Raw genomic sequence first — 24,516 nt, 5'->3', positions numbered from 1 at the left:
TCCAGCCTCTTGCAACCACTTCCTGTCCGAATGCACTCACTTCAGTGTCAGCCGCAAATCATTGCTCTGAACCACCTTTCATAGTATTTACAACTGTGTCAATGAGTGGCAGCATGAGCAACTGCAGTTTAAACCAGTGGTGTATGTAACACAGGAATACAACTGGGAGACAGCCATCAGCAAAAAACTGGCAGTGCTAGAACAAGGACATTCATGACAGAATCACCAGGTATCATTTTAAAGAACTCTGCATCTATAAAAAGATGAAAGAAAAATGTTTGAAATTACATTACCAGCTTTTTAGTGATTGGGTTTAGCTATACACAAGTGTATTTGTAAACAATATATATATATATATATATATATATATATATATATATATATATATATATATATATAGCTAAAATGTAACAGGGCAATTCCTCTCACTTTGGAAGAGTTTCTCAAAATATTCAGTTGTTCGCCCAAAGTCTGCTGTGGGGGGGGGGGACACTTTAAGGTGTGTTGATCTTTTGGGGCCCCTGGAGCAGGGTTATGCATCATGGACACTGTTTGGCAATTCAGTACGGTGTCACTTTAACCGACAATTGCGTGGCCGTGCGTCACTGTACCCAAACAAAAACATCCTTTTTTCCCCACAAATAGATTTTTTTTTTGTGGTATTTGCTCACTTCTGCAGTTTTCATTTTCTGTGCTATAAACAAGAGAGCAACAATTTAAAAAAATAAACATATTGTCACTGGTAGGGTTGGGTTTAACAGTAGGGGGGCGATGAGACCAACTAGGAGGGAGAAGTTGGTGTTCATACTTAGTATGAACACATAATCAGACACCTCTCTGCTGAGAGAACCGGGATTTGTGCGTTTACACACAGATCCCGGTTCTCACTGTGTCACGAGCGATGGCCTGTCGGTCATCGCACTCGCATCAGCTCCGGCGGCGTGCGACTCCTAGTGGCCAAAAGGCGGAGCCAACCTGCTGCAGTAAAACCGCAGCGGCTGGTCTGGAAGCAGTTGAAGGCAAGAGGAATTTAAAAGAAAAAAAAAGGAAAAAATTACAAGGTCACTTTAAGGGATGCAACTTAATGACAGTATAAATTTCAAACAGCAGAAACTTTGAACATCCAGCCCCAAGCAATACCAGCTTTGCATTTCTATGAGACACAGCCCCATCATACATAATTTAATAGAGCAAAAAATGTAGGCACATGGATTGCAATCATTATAAAATAGGCAATAATGAACACAATATAACAGAAAACTCATGCATAACCAAGTAATGCCTAGATCACTTTCATCGTTCACCTTACATCTTCCATGTTGTGCCATGCTTGTATGGATTGCTAAACCCTTAAAAGGGTTCACACCCACCAAGTACTTCAACAGTTTAAACCATCCGTTCAATACATTATACTGGAATGTAAAATATATGTTGATCATACAGGAAATGTTACCATTATTAGCAGCTTTTCATGCAGAAATCGATACATTTTAAATGGTTTATAAAAAAATACAGGGAGGTACAGATCAAGTATAAAATGTTTTAAGTATGCTGGATATTAACAGATTCTAAGCATGTTTCTTACACACCATCCATATATAGTGTCTTTTTAAAGCGTTTTGCTATTCAGTAAGATTTGACAAATTTTTACCCATTTGGCTCTTGGAGATTTTTTTTTTTTTTAAAACAAAAACCGTGGTCATAATAATAAACTGCCCTTACATGTCATAGCAGGAACTTTTAAACGTTCCACGTTGTGCTAATACACAAATCTTGACCATCTTCTCTTGTCAACAGCATTGCCCAATCATGGGCCAACCCACCACAGTGATGACCCAATAGTAAAATGCAGTTGGTGGGGGGTACAGCTTTTGACATTTGCTTATCAGCATGCTCCAGGTTGTAGGGTTCCCAGGGCACTCTAGAAGAATGCGGTGCCATTGTGTATCAAACAAGAAATAATTATTGTTACAACTTAAATGCCCTTATTACTTCATTTCAAAATATTACATAAACAAGCTCTAGATTAGTATGTAGGGTTCATAGTTCCCTCAACATGAAGTAAAAAGTGATACTTACTAGGGAGAATTCAATTTGAGATTGGTTTTATTATAAACCAGGAAGCAACAAATATTAGCAGTAGAGTGGTGCACAGAATGGACAGAGGTTCCCCCTCCCCTTTTAATATACGGTAGCTGAAGGTAGGAAGCAATATTATAAAAAAAAAAATCTTATACTGGCCGTCTTGTGCGTTGCATGGAAAGAGTCATGGATGTCTACACTGATAACAAAAATAAATAACTTACATAGGTAGCTGCATCGAGCTAAAATTTGTGTATGTAAACACTTTAGCAAAAATGTATATGTCCACATTAAAAGAGATTTAGTGTAGTGCGTTTCTGTAGCTTTCATGTAACATATTACAAAACCTCACCTCAAATATGTAAAGATTCTACAACTGTAGAATCATTGGGTAACATAACAAATGTAAAATTACACTTTACCAATTTAGTCCATCTGATGTGTTCAGTCTAGCAGATTGTCCCAGTGGTTTTATATTTTGTTTAACCATAAATCAAATAAAAATTAAATAAAGGGGGGGGGGGTGTAAAAGTGCATTACAAAGATGACCGTTTTATCACTTTTAGACCTGTTCTAGATATATATTAAATAATAAATACATAACAAGCCTTAATGAGAAAGAGTTGGTCTAAAATTAACTTGACCAAAAACGTTATAACAGTGCAATTCATTTACTAAAATTAGAGACGAGCATCAATGGCCATTCATTATTTTGTGCGAGTTGTTGAAATATTTCTCTTTCAACTTTCTGAATTCTGGCAGGTCCAGTTGATTTTTGGCTTCTTCAATATCACTGTGAATCGCAGCAATAAGGGCATCTGTTGAGAAAAACCATGTCCGTCAAAATGAGTTCCTTGTAATAATGAGAAAGACTTTTTTTTTTTAGTAAATCAAAGTGTGTGTGCACGCGCGCTTAAGGCGCATATACACACACACACAAAGTTAGGTCCATATATATTTGGACTCCGGAACAATTTTCGATTTTCTCAGGTATTCACCAAAACATATTCAAGCTATAGTTCTATAATGGATACGCACTGAAAGTGCACACTCAGGTTTAATTTGAGGGTATGTACATCCAAATTGGGAGAAAGGATTTAGGAATTACAGCGAATAGGGAATAGCCACCCCCCTTTAAGGGACCAAAAGTAAAATGGACCCTTGAATCAAAAGCGGTTTCATGGCCAGGTGTGGGCTACTCCATGAAGCAGGTAAAAGTTCTGGAGTTGATTACAAGTGTGGTATTTGCAATTGGAATCTATTGCTGTGAACCCACATCATGCGTTCAAAGGAGCTGTCCATGCAAGTGAAGCAGACCATTGCAAGGCTTCAAAAACTAAAAAAATCCATCAGAGAGATAGCAGCAACATTAGGAGTGCCAATCAACAGTTTGGTACATTCTGAGGAATGCAGAACGCACTGGTGAGCTCAGCAATATAAAAAAGACCTTGACATCCATGCAAGACAATAGTAGTGGATGATCGCAGGATCCCCTCTATGGTAAGGAAAACCCAATTCGCAACATCCAGACAAGTGAAGGACACTTCGCCAGGAGGTGGGCAAATTGTCAAAGTCTACAATCAAGAATAGAAGACTTCACAAGAGCAAATACAGAGGGTTCTCCACCAGGTGCAAACCATTCATAAGCCTGAAGAATAGAAAAGCCAGATTAGATTTGAACGTGAGACAGGTGGGTGTCAGTTTATTAAAATAAAGTTGCTGACTTTTAAATGGGTGGAACTCTGCTTTAATATTTGGTTTGGATCTAGGATATGTCATCTTAAAAAGTGAAAATGATTTATGGCCTAGAATGTTTAAGACACTCTGATATATGCCAGAAGTTATTCTCCGGCAGAAGTTAGTTGGGGGCCACTTGGCTGCCACTGTAAAGCCACTCAGACGGTTCGAATCTTGACTGGTCCCTTTTTTAACTTATGGTTCAAAAGGGACCAACAGAGATTCGAACCATGCATGGACAGGTTGAACGTAACCAAGTTGATCGATCAACTTGGGTACAACCAGTATGTCAGATATTTCACGTGAATCACTCTTCAAGCAGAATACCTTCATATTTTATAAACAAGATATCCACTCCAGTTCCTGAGAAAGTGTACAACACACACAGGAGCTCAACCACACACACACACACACACACACACACACTTGAGACCACCATCGCAATCTAATGTGAAAAGTCAAATGGGAATGGTGTGTGGGACAATGGAGTATACAATTGGTGATTTACTGTAATGCCCCTTTCACACTGAGGAGTTTTTCCAGGCGGTACAGCACTAAAAATAGCGCTGCTATACCGCCTGAAAAACTCGCTGGCGGGAGAGAAAAAATAAAAAAAAATAAATAAATAAAAATCTCCTGTCAGCAGCATCTTTGGAGTGGTGAGAGGAGCGGCGTGTATACCGCTTCTTCCTATTTAAAACAAACAATGGCAAACCGCAGCAATACCGCCCGCAATGTGCCTCTGCAGAGGCGCATTGCGGGCGGTATTAACCCTTTATCGGCCACCAACGGGGGGTTAATACCGCCCCGCTAGCGGCCGAATCCCGTGGCAAATTGACGGCATAGCGCCGCTATTTTTAGTGCCTTGAAGAAGTATGGGCAGAAGTGACGTTTTGACGCCGCTGCTGCTATGGTATGGAGACGGGTGGGGGCCATCTTTCCCTCACTCGTCTCTATACCCAGCACGGAACAGAACCCGATCGCTTCCGACTGCTCCGATAAGCGGCAGAGGGCGCGGGAGAGGGGGGCCCCCTCTCCCGCCACCGATAATGGTGATCTCGCAGCAAATCCGCCGCACAGACCACCATTATCGGTTACAGGACTGCTCACGGAAAAGATGAAAGTTTCGGTTGTGGCAGCAGCTGCTGACGTATATGTACGTGAGCAGGTCCTTAAAGCGGGGGTTCACCCTATTAATAAAAAAAAAAAAAAATTTTTTCCTCTAGCATAAAACGAGGCATAGTAGCGCGAGCTACAGTATGCCTGTCTTTATTTTTTTAGCCCCGTACTCACTGTGCAATCGTAGAGACAAGATTCCGACTCCCCGCGGGGAATGGGCGTTCCTATGGAGAGGGAAGGTGATTGACGGCCGGCTCTGGCACGTCACGCTTCTCCGGAAATAGCCGAAATAGGACTTGGCGCTTCACGGCGCCTGCGCATAGTCTGTGCGCAGGCGCCGAGACCTGTTCCGGCTGTCTTCGGGGAGCGCGACATGCCAGAGCCGGCCGTCAATCACCTTCCCTCTCCATAGGAACGCCCATTCCCCGCGGGGAGTCGGAATCTTGTCTCTACGATTGCACAGTGAGTACAGGGCTAAAAAAAAAATAAAGACAGGCATACTGTAGCTCGCGCTACTATGCCTCATTTTATGCTAAAATGTTATGGAGGGTGAACCACCGCTTTAAGTGGTTAAACGGCTGCTTGCAGAACATTTGGGCTGAAACTAGCATTTGGAGAGGCAGATAACAATGACTTTGAAAAACATAGAAAATATGTGAACAGAAGACGGCCTTACAGATGAGTCACAGAAGCCATATGATGAAAAGTTGAAGAGGTACACACTGTACTAAACTTGAATGGCAAAAGGAGGCACTTTATCTCGCAACTCACAGGCATGCACAACAACTTGAGTCCACTTAGAAAAAAAAAAAAAAAGGAAGAAGGAAAGGTCCTGGAAACTGAAGCAGCTCCATTAGGACATTTTAGAACAAAACAGGGATTTTATTTGCCTAAAAATATCGGCAGATAAGCAAACCCTAATGGCCCTAGATCTCTGGGGGGAACCAGAGCTGGACACAAAGTTAGCACAATATGCTCAATAAAAAGGTGAAAAGCAAAGACCACCTAGGACAGTGATGGTGAACATTGGCACCCAAGATGTTTTGGAACATTTCCCATGATGCTCATGATGTAGTTGAGCATCATGGGAAACGTAGTTCCAAAACATCTGGGGTGCCAATGTTCACCATCACTGACCTAGGGCATAAATGAGGTCTGCAGTCTCAAAACAAACTTGCCTGGGTAAACTTAAATGAATGGGGCGCATTACAGGACAATGTTAATGAGAAGACACCACAAAAGGCAACTACATGAAATAATGTCAAAGAAATTGTCCAGTATAGGTTGAAATAGGAGTCTTTAAAACATCAACAAAAAAAGGCTCAACAGTTTAGAAAGCAATAAGAAAAGGGCTCTCCAGTAGTACCCTACTAACTGCTCTGTAACAAAAACGGCCACAGATACAAGCACAGCCGTCTGTACACACACAGTTTTCAGGTAGGAGGTTTGATGATAGACAGAGTCCTGTACTGATGCTACTGTGTCTTAAAAAGCATATAGACGACCCATATGGATTAAATAAGCTTAATTATTTGCTAGGGAGACAACACACCCATTTTGTACCTCCCAGATACTCACCTAATGAGTCAAAACTTTTTTCTGGCCTGATGTAACCCACAATGACTATGCTAAGTATTTCACCATAAAAGTCTTCATCAAACTGATGAATTACATGAGTTTCCTGAAATAAACAAGCGTACAATTAAATTACTTCAGTGATCTAGTAAATGGGGTTAATATGTATTCAAGCAGTATTAAAACGCAAAACATTTATTGTATCGTAGCTTATCAATTCTTAGATCTCATGCACACTGGACGTTTACAGCAGCTGTTTTTGGCTGTAGACAGTTTTTCTACAGTCATTAAATTCTCCATCATGTTATCCTATGTGTCCATGCACACATAGGCTGTTAGTTTTGAGTAGTGGCGTTTTTTTTTTTTTATCTGATCAAAAACACGCCACACACACACACACACACACACACACTTAAAAAAAAAAAAAAGCCAAAAAACGCAGGGGAAAAAAAAAACTCAAACTCACTGCAACTTGGGTTTTTACAACGTTATTTTAACGTCCAGTGTGCATGAGGCCCAAGATGTGATGGATGCTAAGTTTTCTCTTTTTTAGGCTCAATTCTTTTTTTTCACCTGGTGATTCTGCCAATAAGTCTGATTTTCTACAGAACAAGCTTGCCAGCAAATACAATTAGAGGGTTGAGACAACCAATTTACCTCTGACAGGGGTACTTAGAACGTTTAGGCTTTTTTTTTTTTTTATATTCATGCAATACCTTTTCATCCCAACACACACCTGGACAAATACCACAAAGTATCAACGATGGATAGACACACACAGTTGTGCTCATAAGTTGACATACCCTGGCAGAATTTATGATTTCTTTGCCATTTTTTTTTTTTTTTTTTTTTTTAGAGAACATGAATGATAAAAACACAAAAACTTTTCACTTATGGTTAGTGTTTGTCTGAAGCCATTTATTGTCAAAGATGACCGCCAGGCACCCACGATCGCTTGTGTAAAACACAGATCCCGGTTCTTTCTGGGGAGAAAATTACTGATCATGTGTTCAAACAATGCATGAACAGCAATCTGTCATTTCCCCTAGCAAGTCCCAATCCACCCCCCCTTCTTCAGTTAGAACACAGAGAGTGAACACAGTTATTCGCCACCCAAAAATATCAAACCCTTCCCTGCCAGTATAATTTTTACAGTAATCGTGCATTAGAGCACTGAGTGCTGTAATATTGTCAATGGTCCCAAAAATGTGTCCGATCTGTCCGCCATGCTGAGCTAATCAAAATGACCACAGTTGAAAGTCAAATGGCTTTGTGTGCCACCGAGAAGGTGATTAGCTTCATGCAATTGAGTTTACAAGCCATTTTTTGGAGGGGGGGTGTTTAGGGTGCAAGTCATAATCTATACATTATTTTTATTTATTTTTTTGAATTAGGAGGTGCACCGAATGGAAATTTGGTGCCAAGAACAAGATGTACTTGGCCAAAATAACACACCAAAAAAAAAAAAACACACACACACAATTAAAGTGTTTAAGGTAAATTTCTGCTGTAGCTCCCGCTGATATAGAAAATGGTGTATAAAAGCTTCTGAACTATGAACTCTGATCTTTAGCTCTTTCCATAGATTTATCTATTGGATTTAAGTCAGGCGATTGGCTGGGCTATTCTAGCAACTTTATTTTCATTGTTTGAAACCAAATTGCGAGTTTCTTTAGCTTTGTGATCATTGTCTTGTTGAAAATGTCCACCTGCCTCGTTTCAACTTCATCATCCTGGTAGATGGTAGCAGAATTTTATCAAGAATGTCTTGGTACATTTTATCCATTGATCCTTCCTTCAATAACCTGAAGTTTGCCAGTACTGTATGCTACAAAACAGCCACCATGATGTTCCCTGCTCCAAACTTCACTGTTGATATGGGGGGTATTTTGGGGTGATGTGCAGGGCCATTTGACCTCCAAACATGGTGTGTATTATGGCATACAAAGAGTTCCATTTTGGTCTCATCCGACCTGACTGAATTCCCCCAGTATTTTACAGGCTTGTCTAGATGTTGTGCTTTTTCTTTGGCAATGGAGTCTTTGCATAGTGAGCGTGCATACAGGTCATGGCAGTCGAGTGCATTACTTATGGTTTTCTTTGAAACAATCGTACCTGCCAATTCCAGGTCTTTCTGAAGCTCGCCATAAGTTGTCCTCGGCTCAGGGACAATTCTGATAATTCTTTGCACTCCCTGTCAAAAATCTTGCAAAAAGCACCTGGATTATGGTCCCAATAGTGCTCACTGGAACATTCAGAAGTTTAGAAAGTCTTCTGTAACCAATGCCATCAGTATTTTTTGCAACAATAAGGTTGCGAAGGTCTTGAGAGCCCTGTGCTTTTACCCATCATGAGATGATTTTTCTGTGACACCTTGGTAATAAAACACCTTTTTTATAGGCCGTCAGAGACTGAACCAGCTGATAATTTGCACTGACAAGAGGCCGGATTGCTTTCTAATTACCGATAGATTTCAGCTGGTGTCTTGGCTTTCCATGTCTTTTGCACCTCCATTTCTTCAATACTTTTTCCCTGTGACATTCCATTTTATTACACAACCCAATTTCTGAACATACTCGTTTTGGTTTCTTGAAGAAAACAAAATACGTTCAGAAATTACATTTTGGGAATCAGATTTCTTTTGGTGTCGATATTTCGACCACCTCTCAGGTCTATAGCCGATATTCTGTACATTAAAAAATAAATGTACTTTTTTTTTAAATCGCGGTTATTGCTGTCAAAAGGATTGTAAACCTCCCTTGTGATAGCAATGGGCAGTGAAAGGTACACTTTATGGAGATATCGGGGGTCTATAAGACCCAAATCCCCTCCTCTGCACTTGAAATTATTAAAAAAACGTCAACGATCAGCATTTTAGAATACTTTATATTTTGTTTAAACTGGCGCCTTTAAGATGCCAGTAATCCAGGAAGTGATGACATGACATCGCTTCCGCGTTACTAGATCCGGGACCCAAACAGAGCAATGTCCCCTCCCACTGCTTGTAACAGCATTGGTTGTTATTACAATAAAGCTGACTGTCTGCTTTAAAGAACAATACCGGGAGGGAAGCAATAAAATCAGTAATCTCAGGTAAGTTTGTACCAGATACTTAAGGGAAAAAAAAAAGTGAATATCAGCCGCCAATAATAGGACGATCCCTAGTTTCTTTGCATTTATGGGTTGTTGCTGACATATGGTGACAATTTCATGTCAATAAAACATCTTTATAATTTTTTTTTTAATTATATATATAGAAATTATTTTTTTTACCCTGAAAAATGGTGACGTACCAATACTTATTTTACCCGCTGTATGGAAAACCCACATTTTAACTATACAGGCTAAAAACTTTCATGCTTGCTCAGGGAAAAGGAAACCTAACCTGTATTTGTTAGTAAAGTTACTGCCAACAGTTTGAACATGTGCACAGATTCCCTTTAACATTACTAATGGGAATTCTATAGGAAGAGCTGTTGAGAAAATGGGTCTTACCACAGATTTTTTGGTGTTCTTGTAGAAAGGATTCCAGCCAATACTCATCACCATTTTGTGAATCTCCCCATCACCAACACAGCCCCAGCCATAGTAGATTCCAGTAGTTAAGTCAGCAGGAAGATTGTCCACAACATGTTCAGGGAAATTAGCTGCAACAGAAACAGTGATTGGTTACAGCAGTCTAGAATAGAAGACAAACAGATTAAAAGCTGAACTCCATTCACAAACACTGAAATAAATGTATTCCTCAGTAGCCACAACAGATATAAATCCACTGTGTGCACCAAATGCAGTTACAAACCCATATCTTACCTTATAAAAAGTATTAGTGACATCACTGTGCAGAGAGTGGGAGGGACTTAAAACTACCGGAAGGGCAGAGACAAGAAAAGAGCAATAATGACCAGTCTATTACAGAATGCTCCTGTGCAGAGGCAAAGTTTTACACGGGATTCCTGCACAGATCTGGAAGAATTGCACACTAACATTTTAAGAAGAATACACGACTTACCCTAGAACTCAATTTTAAAAGGGACTCTGATTCGTATTGAAACCAATCATAACTCAATGCAATGTCAGAAAATAGCTCTTTACAAAATGATTTTGTTTATGGTGTTTTGCATTTCAGACTTACAGAAGAAGAAGGCCCATGAAAGTGCAGGAGGGTGGTCTGGAGAGCAGAGCCTGACTGGGGATGAGGTGGTGCCAGGGCAAAAGCAGAGCATCGTACTGAGTGAGGCTCTGGGGGAAGAGGAGGTGCTCAGTCCTGCACAACGTAGGAGACGGCTAGGAAATAAAGAGGCCTCACTCCTTACTGCGCTCCATGTGACACAGCGCAACATCTGTCGGTTTGATGCCATCGGGAAGATTCTCCTTTACTTCCTGTCCCACAGCTACAATGGGAAGGGACCTTTTTTTTTTTTTTTTTTTTTTTAAGTGTATTTTGTGCGTGTACTCGAGAGAGGAGCCGGACTGCAGGAGTTGGGAGTAGGCAGGCCTCCCCCAGAGGCAATCTGCCACCTTTCTCCATGCCCCGGGTGGCAATGGCGGGTGTGTGAGGGGGTCCTCCCACACAGCCCGCCCTACCTGCTCCGCTTTGAAGCCCAACGGGGCAGAGGGACTCCCTATAAGGGAGTGAGAGGATTTGCCAGCTCAACCAGCCCCGTTAGTCCTTCGCCTCTCTTTTTAGAGACCGCGTGGTCAAAGTGCGTGCATGTTAACCCAATTTCGAGTGCGTGTAAGTGTGGTGGTTTTTGTGGGAGGGGGGTGGGCGTACTAAGAGCAAGCTTACCTCGCATAGCACACCCACCGGGAGCCGGGCTGAGACCACCAAACTCAATTCACATGTAGCCGAGACCGGGATCCAAACCCCTAGCTGCAGAGGTGAATGGCTTGTCAGCGCAGTGCCAATAGCGTTGTGCCGCCGCAGCTCCTTTTCGTTTTTTTTAACTGCCGCTAAACACTGCATGTTCTCCTATGAGATCATTCAGACATAGGCTTTTATCAGTGTTTTTGGCAGGAGAGCTTAGCGGCAGAAAAAAATAAAAAAACCTCTGCCAGCAAGTTCTGGAGCAACAGCATTTTGGCAGAAAAACAAATGTCAGATCCTAAATGCCAGTATTGTCCATTTAGCAGAGTTTTTTTGTTTTGTTAAAGTGAAGGCCGTTGGCGTTCTTAACCAGTTATTAGCTGGTTCCTAAGAAGTGGCCCAGGAAGCCCTCAGTCAGTGATGTCACAAGGGGGCAGTGCCACCCAGCAACATCACTGGGTGGCCACGCACCTAGTTATTTAAGAGCTGTCGGATGGTGGGAGCTTTCTTCACAACCGGAGGTTTCTTTCTTTTCCCCCCCCTAGGTTGGTGGTGGCAGCGGGCCTTGTGATTGACGATGGATCTACAGCAGGGGACTTTTTTATTTTTTTACATTTTCAATAAAAGGACTTGCCAAAAATGTGTGTTTTTATTTACTTTTACAGTGAATGAGTACAAGTACCATGCACACCTGCAGACCCCCCCCCCCCCCCTCCCACAACCACCATAGTTGTGGGGGCAGAGGCCCTTATCCCCAGCAACATGTTAAGGGCATTAGGCTTAGAATAGTTCGGGGGGGGGGGGGGGGGTTTAGCAAGCTTGCTTATGCCCCCCCCACATTTTTGTATCGCCAGCAATGTTTTAACATTCAGCAGCCAGCGGGTAACCCCACTGACAGCTGACTCATGCTTTAAGGATGTGGCGGCCGGATCCCTGGCCCACTCCTTAACCAGGCTATTCACTGGTTGTTCAGGACGCCAGTGGCCCCACTCAGTAAGGGCTCTTTCACATGAGTGGACCGTATGTCTGCTTTTTCATCCATCCGTGTACAGATGTAAAAAGGGACATACATTGATCCCTATGAGATCGCAGGTGTCAGCGGATGAACATCCGCTGACACCCGATCTCACCCGGTGCCGCAATCCTCCGATTCTGCAGATGGAGGAAAACCCTATTTTTCCCCCCATCCGTCTGCGGATCAGATGAACACAGAATGACGTTCCGTGCTCATCCGATCCCCCCATAGAGGAGAGCGGAGAAAAGTGTGCGGGGACCGTTCTGTCATCCGCCAGCTCAGCGGAGCGATCCCCGCTGAGCAAGCGGAGGTTCACGGGGCGGATCATTACTGATCCGCCCCCTGTGTAAGGCCTCGTACACACACCACAGGACATGTCCGCTCGGTCTGAAGGCTGTACATACCATCAAACCGAAATCCCCGCGGACAGAGAATGCGGTGACGTAGACGACACCGACGTTCTCTATCGCGCGAGTTCAATGCTTCCACGCATGCGTCGTGTCAATTCGACGCATGCGTGGGATTTCGGTCCGCTGTTTAGACATACTAACCAGCGGACATGTCCGACGGACAGCTCTCCAGCGGACAAATTTCTTAGCATGCTTAGAAACTTTTGTCCGCTGGAAATCTGTCCGCTAGCCTGTACACACGATCGGATCTGTCCTCTGAAACTGGTCCGCGGACCAGTTTCAGCGGACATGTCCGGTCGTGTGTACGAGGCCTGAAAGAGCCCAGGAGATATTCATTGGACTTGCATGTGAAGCTGTAATCACAGCCCCCCCCCCCCCAGGTTGCAAGCTTCATGAGCAGGGCCCTCCTTTCACATTGAACTGCATGGTAATCATAGCATCTCCCTTTATGTGTGACTCTGGCAATCGCACTGCATGTTGCAATCTGTTTCAGGGTGTTGCTATAATATTGACACCAGCAGCAGATCACATGGACGCTGTGCGATTGCTTCGGAGTGCAATGCAATGTGGGGAAACGCAGCACATCTTGTGCATTCCCCACATAGCATTAGTGTGCGCCAGGGGTGAAAGTGAAAGCAAATGCCCCATTGTGTGCAACACCAGATGAGGATAGAAGGGGAAATCTCCCAGTGATGACAATAGTTCTGGTGACAGCTAGGGATACCCTCACTTTGGAGGATTTCTTCTTACTTCCTGTTTTGGAAAGAAGACAGGAAGTGAAGGTAAACTTCTTCTACAGGACACAGATGGCAAACAATAACAAATTGACAGGGGTTATAGGCCTCCATTACTATAACCAAAACGATAAAAAATAAAGAATGGGGGGGGATGGGTGTCTGCGTTTAGTTTCACTTTCATATAAACCAATGAGAATGCAGTAATGAGGAGCCCCCTATGAGTAGGACATGTACTCGCAGACAGGTATACACCTATGACTGACTCACCTGTGGGGATGCCGAGCTCCTTGGACCCTCTGCCGAACCCTCTCACCACCTCCCCGCTACAATAATAGGGCAGAGCTCCCATGACCACTTTCTTCTTGGCCGGGACGTCCCGTAGCCCTTCCACAGGGTGACCCCCCAGAGAGCGCAGTCCGTCCGTACAGGGCACCGGCAGAACCAAAGCCGCCGCCGAAACACCTCCACCTGCCGCCGAGCCGGTGCCGCAGTCCAGCCGGCTAGTGTAAGCACGTCGTTGGGACATCTCAAGGCTGAGCGCAGCACGGGGGAGTTTTCAAACGCAATACGTTTAAGGAGGAGGCGGTGACACCACAAGAAGATTCTAGATCCCCCCTCTCGTAGGCTGCCAGTGGCGAGATCTTAGGAACATACGTCACACTCCGCGGGCGGAGCTTCCCTTTCACACACTTCTAAACAGACCTTCGCCCGCTGCTGTAACCGTGACTGGCTCCTTGCGAGGTTAAATCACGTGATTTCCTCATGTCCGGGGAACCGGGTGACGTCAGGAGGGATGTTTCCGCACAATGCTTGTGCAACACTAGGCGTTTCCGGTGTAAGGGGAACAGTCTTAAAGGCGCAGAGTCCCTCTGTGAGCACTCTGGCATTTGCCTCTATATACAGGAAGAGATTTGTGATTTGTTTTTATTTTTTAAAGGAACTGCAGTCTGCTCACATAATTTGTAATAAAAACATCTTTGCCATTCTGAAGCTTCCAACCACTTTGTATATTATTTTATATATATATATATATATATATATATATATATATATATATATATATATATATATATATATATATATATATATATATATATATATATACTGTGATTTTGTACTTGCCAAAAATGCTGCAGAAATCTCCCTCCACTGAGTCTGGCTGCAACCATTTTAACTGTGGGCAGCTGAAGCTGCTGCCTGTTCACTTCACAGAGGCACACTGCCAGCTCTGCAGCTCTCATTGGCCCTCCCATGGCTCATCTTCCTCCCTTCCTGGCAAACTCTAACGAGAGAGAGAGGGGAGGTGTGCGCAATGTCATAAGCCTAGACTTTTTATCAGACTATTCTATTGAAGCTTTATCTCTTGTGGTTATTGATGGACCCAACTCTTTTGATTCCTGACCATAGGGTTTATAGTGCCACCTACAGGAGTAGGGACACTAGGTAGAAAAAGAACTACGGGCAGTCCTAGCTGGTATAAACCACCTTTCTGCTATAGGTTATTGCAAGCCAGAGTAAGGACCTAATTTCCTGCTGGGACTTGTGGTTCCATAGCTTTATTCCTATGGAGATCTTAAATAAACAGCCAGGCTGGGCCACAGAATAATCTAGAGCCAGTCATTCCAGTCTGACCAATGAGCACACGTAGACCTTTAGCTAAGGGCTGGGTCTGCTGCAACAAGCCCCATCCTGGATGGTGGCGGCCAGCGAGAGCTTGGGCCAACTTTTTCTGCATAGTGGGTATCCCCTTCTGGGGTCCAGGAGGCCACATTGATGCTGCCATGTGTTTTACTGTGGCCAGCAGCTAATTCCCTGGTGATCCGGCAGCCATTTTTTAGTGAACCTTCCTATTGACTTGTATGGGAGCTGGCTTGGGAATGCATGGTGGGCATTTTCTTGTAGCCACACAGTGGTGGCCATCTTGCCGGTGATCAGGTTAGATACAGAGACAGTCTCTGAGACAGGAAAGTGTGCTTTGTGGGGCACAGTTGATACAGCAGCATCCACAGCTGGCCCACTGATTGCATCCACAGGCAGCATCCATGTCAGCACCCACAGTGCTCCCCTGGCAAACAGGTGGTGGTGAGTCCTCCCTGGCGTACCTCCCTCTCTGCTATAGTTGGCCAGGGGGAGGGAGGGAGCATTTTGTTCTCCTTTTCCCACTGGGTGTGCTACTTTTTGGGGATGATGTGGGCCTTGCCTGAGTGGGTGGACCATATGGGGTCTTAGTCACACATGTCCTTTCCCGATCCCCCTTATGGAGGTGGTGGGCTCCTCCATGTAATCTGACCCTCTAGACATGTTGTGGAGGCAGTGTTTGGGCGCAAGGCGAGCAGAAAGTGCCCTTTGCCGTCATCTACATCTTCAGACGTTTCTCAGACTGAGACTGGGTTCAGCTGCTGCATGCTCTGCGTTTTCTGTGGGGCCTGAAGATGCCACCCCTAAATCTTCGGACACTGGGGTTGAGTCCTCTGCCTCTGTAAACGCACAGGAGAAAGTGCTGGTGGCCGCACTGATTACTTCTGTGCAAGATATGCGTAACCACTTCAGATCCCGCCCATAGTGAAATGACGTCCACAGATGGGAGCTCCCATCCTGGGTGGACGTCATATGACGTCCTGGGCTTCCCGGCCTTCTAGGGGGCGCGCGTGCGCGCCATCGATCGGGACCCGGTGCGTGTGCCCGGCGGGCGCGATGTCTGCCGGGCACCCGTGATTGCCCGCAATCACGGCAGGACCGTGGATCTGTGTGTGTAAATGTCCTGTCAGAGGTGAGACCGATGTGTGTTCCCAGTACAGAGGAACACAGATCAGTCTCCTCCCCTTGTGAGTCCCCTCCCCCTACATTTATTATCACTCACTAGGGAACATATTTAACCCCTTCAGCGCCCCCTAGTGTTAGCCCCTTTTCCTGCCAGTCACATTTATACAGTAATCAGTGCAGTTTTATAGCACTAATCGCTGTATAAATAAATGTGAATGGTCCCAAAATTGTGTCAAAAGTGTCCGATATGTCGGTCGCAACGTCACGGTCACAATAAAAATCGCAGATTGCCGCCATTACTAGTAGAAAAATAAAAATGCAGTAAATCTATCCCCTATGTTGTAGACGCTATAGCTTTTGCGCAAACCAATCAATATACGCTTTTTGCGATTTTTGTACCAAAAATATGTAGAAGAATACATATCGGTCTAAACTGAGGAAAAACATTTTTTTTTTATATTGTGATATTGATTAAACCAAAAAGTAAAAAATATTGTGTTTTTTTTTTCAAAAACCACCAAATGAAAGCTCTATTTGTGGGAAAAAAAATAAAAAGACATAGTGGACCCCTGAAGAAACATGTCACTTAATACAGTATTTGAAGGTAAACAGTATGATTCACCAACACCAAAACCTCATTCTAACTGTGAAGCATGATGATTTGATCATAATAATTTGGGGTTGCTTTGATGCTGCCGGGTAGGGCAGCCTGCTAATGCATTTCAAATTGTATGTAGAAATTTTACAGGAAAATCCAGGGTCAGCTTAAAAGAAACTGTATGATGCTGTCACGTACCTGGTTGGCGAGCCTGACGTCTAGAGAGAGGCCTCACGTACAGCCCTGGCTCGAGGACAACTGATGGTGAGACAGCAGCCACTGGAGTACGGCAAGGAAAGAGCTCCTAGGATCAATCCAGAAGTCTATGTGGATAGTAGTCAGGAACCCACGGGCAAGAAGCCAGGCTTAGCTGGTAGCAGGCAGGCTGGCAGACTTGGCTGATGACAGACTGTGGATGCACAAACAGGAAGCAGCAACCTGGAGGTGCTGGACTGAAGGAGCTGTAGCAGGCTGGAGGAGCTGGGAGCAGGGTCAGGTGAGCCGGGTAGGTCACTTGTAGGAAGATCAGACATAAGCAACAGGCAGAAGCGTAGTCGGGTCACAGGCAGGAAAACAGATGCAGGATAAACAGGAGCAGCAGGCAGATTCCGGGATAAGCCAGGGATCGGAGCAGGTAGCAAACAAGGATAGTCGGGAGCAAGCCGGATCAGGGTCAGAAGTCAATTACAGGAATCAGAACAAACACAAAGGCTGTAGACCAAGCAGCAATTAGACAGCACTGAAGCGCCGTTTAAATAGGGTGTTTAGCGCCAGTCCTGGTGACAGGTGCGAACGCGCGTTCGCGCATGTGCCTGTAACTGTTCTGCTCATTCCTTGTTGGCACCTGCGCATATGTGTATGTTTGGAAATGGCAGCTGTACTATGCAGACTTCTTTCCCGACAGATTCTCAAAGAAAATAAACTGAAAACACACAAAATGAATCAACAAAATAGTTTAAATTGAAGAAACTTCACATACTGGAGTGGCCAAGTTAGCTTCCATACCTCATAATAACAGATATCCATTGGATTCCTAGTAGGGAAATGTTCACATGTATGCTGCTTGCCTCTCGAAGTTTTGTCGGCGTAGTGCATCTTCGATGCGCTACGCCGGCATAAAGATGCGCCGAGGTACGTGAATCTAGCCCGTAGAATCTCAAAGATACCTGCAGGGCTCCCCTCGCAGGAACCGCTGGATAGGACGGGTCCTTCTATTCTTTTGCTCAACTTTTTCAAGAACCTCAACCACTCTGACACATCTGGTTGAGTGTACAAACATACAATACCACATAAACTCATTGAAAGTAATACTTCGTACCCTGTGGTAATGCTATATAAAGGAAACAGGCACCAAGCCGGGTAGTAAAGGTAAACCTAATGTATTATTACCTAATACAATTGATAACAAACAAGCTTAAAATAGATTGACAATGACATTAACTAGCATATGGGATTATCAATAAGGATTAGGCATAAAATGGCATCTAACGTCCAGAGCAACATAAACAGTAATAGTGCCACCTGAAGTGCAGCAGCAAGCAGTAAAACGATCTGATCCACCAAACTGCAGGAACTATACTGCCAGTGTACACTAATGGCGTATATACTAGACCTAAACTGACTGTGTAGGCACTGTCCTTGTTTAAATAATGAAATAGGTAAAGAGGACAAAGGCAATGTGCTGGGATATTATTGGGAAGAGCAGTCCTTAAAGTTGTTCTTCTGCCAGCTATAGTTGGTGCCCTTAAAGAAGCGTTGGTGCACTTGATGTTAGTTGTTTGAACCTGCATGCAGTAAAGAGCTGCCATACAGTGTTAGCAAGAGATGACATGAATGCAGCTCAGATATAATAATGCTGTATAACCACAGCTCAGGATTGGTAAAGGGGGGGCGGTGATATGGTGTTGGTAGACACGCGGTACAGGTTTGGTGGCACCAAGAATGCAGGTGTAGCACTACCCCTGGAGGAGCTGCTGGATTGTTTTGGGTGGCATGTTACCTCTATTTCCTCGCCGTCTAGGGTATCAGATGAGAGTTGAGAAACACACTTTTGACTTCTTTTTCTTAGATTCATTTGCGGAACTTGGTAAAAGAATAAAATAAGTAGTTGAACTTCTGTCCGGAAACACTCCTGCTTCCAGCAACACAGCTTTTGTCGCCACTCTAGCCAGAGCGGGTATTGCACAACCGGATAGGCCTCTCTCACTAGCCTAGCAGCCGAGATGGCACACGGCAATTGGTAAGTCTCTGCCACAGACCTTCCCAGAGATGTTTGGTCCAGAATCCTCTCAACACAGGATTAGGCAGCCGGATCTCTCCCGATTAGCTTATTGCAAACTTAGAACTGACAGGTGACCATCATTCAGTCTTTCAGTATTGGTGCGTCCTTCGATGAAGTTCAAGGCCTCCCCCGAGATACCAGCCTCGTGGTCAGTGCTCTCCAAGATTCTTCATCCAAGGTTCTTCATCGAGTGGCTTCCTCCCTCCAGGACGGACAGCACAGGGCCACTCTGCACACGTAGACCCAGTCTGACTACTTAGTAGATCACATCCCCAGAAAAACGTGGTCCCGGAGCCAGGAACACTTGAACACGCACCCCCAGCCAGGAGGGCCACACACGGGGGGTGGTGGGACGACAGACCCAGGATCAATGACCCCGGCCCAATGACGTCTGTCCCTTAAGTACTCTCCCCAGCATGCACAGCAGGATGACCAACTCCCACTGATTGGCTGCCGAAGGGAAACACCCAAAACACCTTGACCTGACTGCTGCCATCCTTGGCCTGGGGTGGGAATGGCACCCCAGGTGACAATAGTGGTCACTCACAGTACAGCCATGGCTGGAACAGAGGCCCAAATTTGGAAAAATACGATCTGAGTCAACTAACTCTCAGACTATCCTCTAAATTTAAAGCAGCGCCGGCTAAAAAGTAGCAGGCCACTACACAGGCTTTCCTGGGCAATTCAATAAAAACTCCTCCTGGCTCCTCCTGCTGCCCAGAGTCCGTTGGAACCTGTAGTTCTGAAAGTCAGTGGTTCCTTTACATGGCTGCCTTCTTGGACTACACCTCCCAGATGAGAAGCGAACAATGGTAACTTCCATGTTTCCATGTTTCTCTCTGGAAAGTCACTGTGACTATCTGCATGTTCTTGATCTGTGATGTCTTTAAAACCCTTGGATCAGCATGACACTACCCCTAAAGAAAAATTCAAGCAGGAGCTTTTCCTTCAATGGTAAATACTTACCTCTTTCGCTGCTTATGCTGCTGAACACCGCTCTGATGAAGAGAATTCATCCCCCCTCCCCCCAAAAAAGAAGAAGTCCAAAACAAAAGAAACGGACACCTACAGAAATGCTTATCTCCTGGTCCCCCACTGTCCTCCATTCATCCTTGTAAACATAGAATTTGCACATGGCACATAGTTTTTCTTATGCTTTCATGAGTGTTGCAAGAATAATTAAACAGAACATGTGTGGTAACTTGAGTAATAAGTTGTTTTATAAAGAAGCATAATAAATATATGCGCTTACCCTACAAAAAATTCACGCAATCCAATAAATCTCCTGTCCTAATCTGAGAGCTGCAAGAGAGGTGCTGATGTCAGCCTAGATGAGGAGAGGAGGAGACCGGCGGGCGGTCACTTGAGCGCCGAACGCCACTCTGAGGTAAGCTATTATACCGCATATTTTTAAAAATGACATCTACTGGGGCACAGACACAGAGAGCAGGGCTGCGGCTGACGGAGGCACGTATGCTGACAACAGTGTCAGGGTTAAGCAGTCCTGATATATTGGAGTCAGCATGCAGAGGGGAGGGCAGAAACTGCCAGGATCAGCCAGGTATTTCAGGTGATACAGGGGGCCAAATTACACAGCAATGACCTACCTTAGTATTAGGGGGTGACCACATTTCCAAACTGCCATTTAGGGACACCCCCCCCCCTTCCTAAAAAAAAAAATATTTTTTTATAAGTTTTTTTGTGATGCCCATAGATTTCACTGGTTCATCCTGGGAACTGTAGTTCTTCACTGGGGGGGGGGGGGTCACATCTTCAGCTCTGAGGGGTTCATGGTGGGACCTGTAGTCCTTCACTTTTTGGGGTCACATCCCCCCAAAAGTGAAGGACTACAAGTCCCAGCATGAACTCCTAATATCTAAAGATGTGACCCCCCAAATTTGAAGGACTACAACACCCAGCATGAACCCCCTGAGATCTAAGGGTGTGATCCCATAGATTTCACAGATCTATGCTGGGACCTGTAGTTCTTCACTAGTTTGGGGGGGGGGTGTCACATCTTAAGCTCTGAGGGGTTCATGCTGGGACCTGTGTCAGTTTCATTCCGGGACACTGTATTGTCCAAGAGTGAAGGTGCCCGGGACAGACCTGCAGAATGTGGCACTGTCCTGGGCAATCCGGGACACATGGTCACCCTACTTAGTATAAGTTAGGGTGGTCATATCCATTCAGTAAGTGTGGTCTCATTGGAGCAAAGGGCACTATCCTGCACACAGTGGAATGCTGGAGGTGAAGAGTGTGACAGTTTAATATAGAAGGAATTATTCCTTCAAGCACAGTCACTTTTTGAGAACTTTTTGGTACATCATTTGGATTATTTAAACTTTTCTTCACCTATTTTTATTATCCTATTATTTTGTTTTGTTTGATTTATTGAGTTGCACACATTTTTTTGTAGGGTAAGAGTGGCTTTTTTCGCTAGATTATTTTTCATAATGGTAACACATTATATAAGCTGCACTAGATATCTGTAACATCACTATTTTGAATTTGTGAGTGCTGCTTGTCTGCTGGCCATCTCTTTCCACAACATGAAAAGACAGTAAAATGTAGTGGCTCCGGGAGGTTCTGGGAAGATTCAGCTCTCTGTTGGTCTTGATGATCATTGTCTCCAGTACATGAAGTGATGGTACATCCAAAAAAATGTATTTGTTATAGGAACTGGAATAGAGGATAAACCTTCCAATGGGATATCCTCTTACTTTGGAGAGATCTCCTCTTATTTCCTTCTGTGTTTCTGGGACAGGAACTCAAGGGAAATCTCCTTATAGGATACAGACTAAAAAAATAAAAAACACAGGGCCAGATTCACATAGATTTACGTTACTCCACGGCGGCGTAACGTATCCCATTTACGTTACACCGCCGCAGGTTTACAGCGTAAATGCCTGATACAAAACTCTTACCTGTAAACTTGCGGCGGTGTAATGTAAATGCGCTCGGCGCAAGCCCGCCTAATTCAAATGGGGCGGGCACCATTTAAATTAGGCGCGTTCCCGCGCCGAATGTACTGCGCATGCTGCGTTGGGAAAATTACCCGACGTGCATTGCGCTAAATGACGTCGCATGGACGTCATTTGTTTAGACGTTAACGTAAATGGCGTCCAGCGCCATTCACGGACGACTTACGCAAACGACGTGATTTTTTAAATTTTGACGCGGGAACGAAGGCCATACTTAATATGGCTTAGAACACCTAGGGCTCAGCCCTAATTTTACGCGGCTTTTCTCGACGGAAACAACGCAAAGTTAGATCGACGGGCAGCGCGGACGTTCGGGAATCGCCGTAACTAGTCATTTGCATATTCTACGCCGGCCGGCATGAAACAGGAGCCCTTCCTCCTCGTGAGAACGCGGTGACGTCACTGCACGCCGTTGACCCAGACGCGTTTCGTCATAGATTGACGTTTTTCCAACCCCATTGAAAACATCAATCTATGACGAAACGCGTCTGGGTGAACTCCGTGCAGTGACGTCACCGCGTTCTCACGAGGAGGAAGGGCTCCTGTCTATGCCGGCCGGCATTTGTTTTTTATATGCCTGTTTACAACTAATCGCTGTAAGTAGGATTTTACTTTTTAAATAAATATTCTTTGGAACGTATTACACTATGTGCAGTTCTCTTTTTGCATAATATGTTGCTGGGCTCCCGGATTTGCCTAAGAGGATCTGTCTGTGCCAAGTCTGTTGCATCCCTCCGTGGATATATGGCTGTATGATCTATGCTGCACATCCGTTTTTATCCTGTCCTGTGGCTACACTCTCTGGATATCCTGCTGGGATTAATAAATAACGCTGTTATTTGTTTTATTTCTGGTAAGCCTCAGTCCATGTGGTGGCGGATCACTTTATCATCAGTGCACCGGGTGTTGTCTGTTCAAGATTTTCAGTGTACACTTTTGGACTTTATTATTGATTATTCACTTGTGGATTCACAAAGGACTTGACTGTTATAGTATTTGGTTGGCGCAATTTTTCTTCTTTTTCCATGGTTTAGCTTTAATATGTTATAAAACTATATACAATGCTGTTGCGTATGCATAGCAAAAAAAAATTGCATCCAACTCTTTTACCACTAGAGGTCTCCCTCTAACTGTTTAAACTTCTGGAATGAAATTCCACTGTTACATTTCAAGGTGAACCACTAAAAATCACCATTGCTTGAAGCATTAAAGTTGGCCGTACAAAGTTAGGTTATCGGTCGAACATTTGTACATATTGGATAATGCCATCTTTGAAATTTCTAAAAAAATATTGCAAACGAAAGTATGTTTAAAATAATTTGAAAATGTATTACAGCTATTGCATATGTACGTATATAGTGGGGATTCTATATATAGAGCAATATAGTAGTACTCATAAATCTAATTTTGCATATACAATATACTTCTAAATGTAAGCAAACCTTTGTTTGCATTATTTTTTGCTACATTTAAATAGCATACAAATTCATTTAAACAAGCGAATGTTCATGACTACACTTGCGCGGTACAAAAATTTACATTTTCCAGAATGTTTTATCCTACATTTTTTATACTGGGAGTAAAAAAAAAATAGACAGTTTTATATATTTGAGAACTCCATGTTGTTCCGTAAAGTCCAAAAAGATTTTTTGCCTTTAGAGGCGAGAGAGCAAAAGTGGTGGTAAGATTTTTCAGCTCAAAAATAACAGTTAATTTATCCTCATTAACTGAGAAAAAATTAACCAACCATGTGAAAATTATCATTTCCAAGTAACATTCTAATTGTGCATAGCTTGCTAAAAGCGGACCTAAAGGTCATGTCATGCTGCCCCGTCTCCTCCCACCTGCCTCTCTTACAATTGGACGTTAACTTTTTTTGTTGTTGTTATTTAACCACCTCAATACTGGGCAGTTACACCCCCTTCCTGCTCAGGCCATTTTTCAGCTTTCAGCGCTGTCACATTTCGAATGACAATTGCGCGGCCATGCTACACTGTAGCTATGTGACATTTTTCTAATTTTCTTAACACACATAGAGCTTTCTTTTAGTGGTATTTATTAACTGCTGGGTTTTTATTTTTTTACAAAAATAAATAAATTAAAAAAAATGCCCAGAAAATTTAAGAAAAAAAAGTTTCTTTGTTTCTGTCAGAAAATTTTGTAAATAAGTAATTTTTCTCCTTCACTAATGTGCGCTGATGAAGCAGCACTGATGAGGTGGCACTTTATAGGATAATTCTTCCCCTGTGATCAGTCAAACTTCAAGTGTTCCAGAAGCAAGATAACTTTATTTCAGTTACACCGGTATAACTGGATGAGATCTACATGCTACGTGAAAAAGCAAAAAGTCCCATACAGACACGAGGTGTATGACCTTCTTATATGGTCAACAGGAAGTATACTATTGGCTT

General features: G+C 43.8%; 1 protein-coding gene across 1 annotated transcript; it reads right to left on the bottom strand.

Annotated features, from left to right (window-relative positions):
* Nucleotides 1–1,526: 1,526 nt before the first annotated feature.
* RFK (riboflavin kinase) lies at nucleotides 1,527–14,220 on the bottom strand. Its single transcript, XM_040356071.1, has 4 exons — nucleotides 13,750–14,220; nucleotides 10,009–10,160; nucleotides 6,517–6,619; nucleotides 1,527–2,900 (listed from the first exon to the last, which is right to left on the bottom strand). The coding sequence occupies exons 1-4, from the start codon at nucleotides 14,006–14,008 to the stop codon at nucleotides 2,776–2,778; spliced, it is 639 nt and encodes a 212-aa protein (XP_040212005.1). The 5' UTR covers nucleotides 14,009–14,220; the 3' UTR covers nucleotides 1,527–2,775.
* Between the last annotated feature and the right edge of the window lie 10,296 nt (nucleotides 14,221–24,516).

The sequence above is a fragment of the Rana temporaria genome, chromosome 1 (genome assembly GCF_905171775.1).
Source record: "Rana temporaria chromosome 1, aRanTem1.1, whole genome shotgun sequence".
Lineage (NCBI taxonomy): Eukaryota > Metazoa > Chordata > Amphibia > Anura > Ranidae > Rana > Rana temporaria.
The sequence above is the reverse complement of the archived record's forward strand: the minus strand, read 5'-3'. Positions and strand labels throughout refer to the sequence as shown.

What these genes read in the sequence shown, in the direction of transcription:
- RFK (XM_040356071.1), bottom strand. Translation starts at nt 14,008, where the DNA reads ATGTCCCAACGACGTGCTTACACTAGCCGGCTGGACTGCGGCACCGGC. An exon ending in GGAGCTCGGCATCCCCACAG is followed by an intron (nt 10,161 to 13,749) that starts GTGAGTCAGTCA and finishes TTTCTGTTGCAG; the next exon opens with CTAATTTCCCTGAACATGTT. An exon ending in AAAAAGTTTTGACTCATTAG is followed by an intron (nt 2,901 to 6,516) that starts GTGAGTATCTGG and finishes TTTTCTCAACAG; the next exon opens with ATGCCCTTATTGCTGCGATT.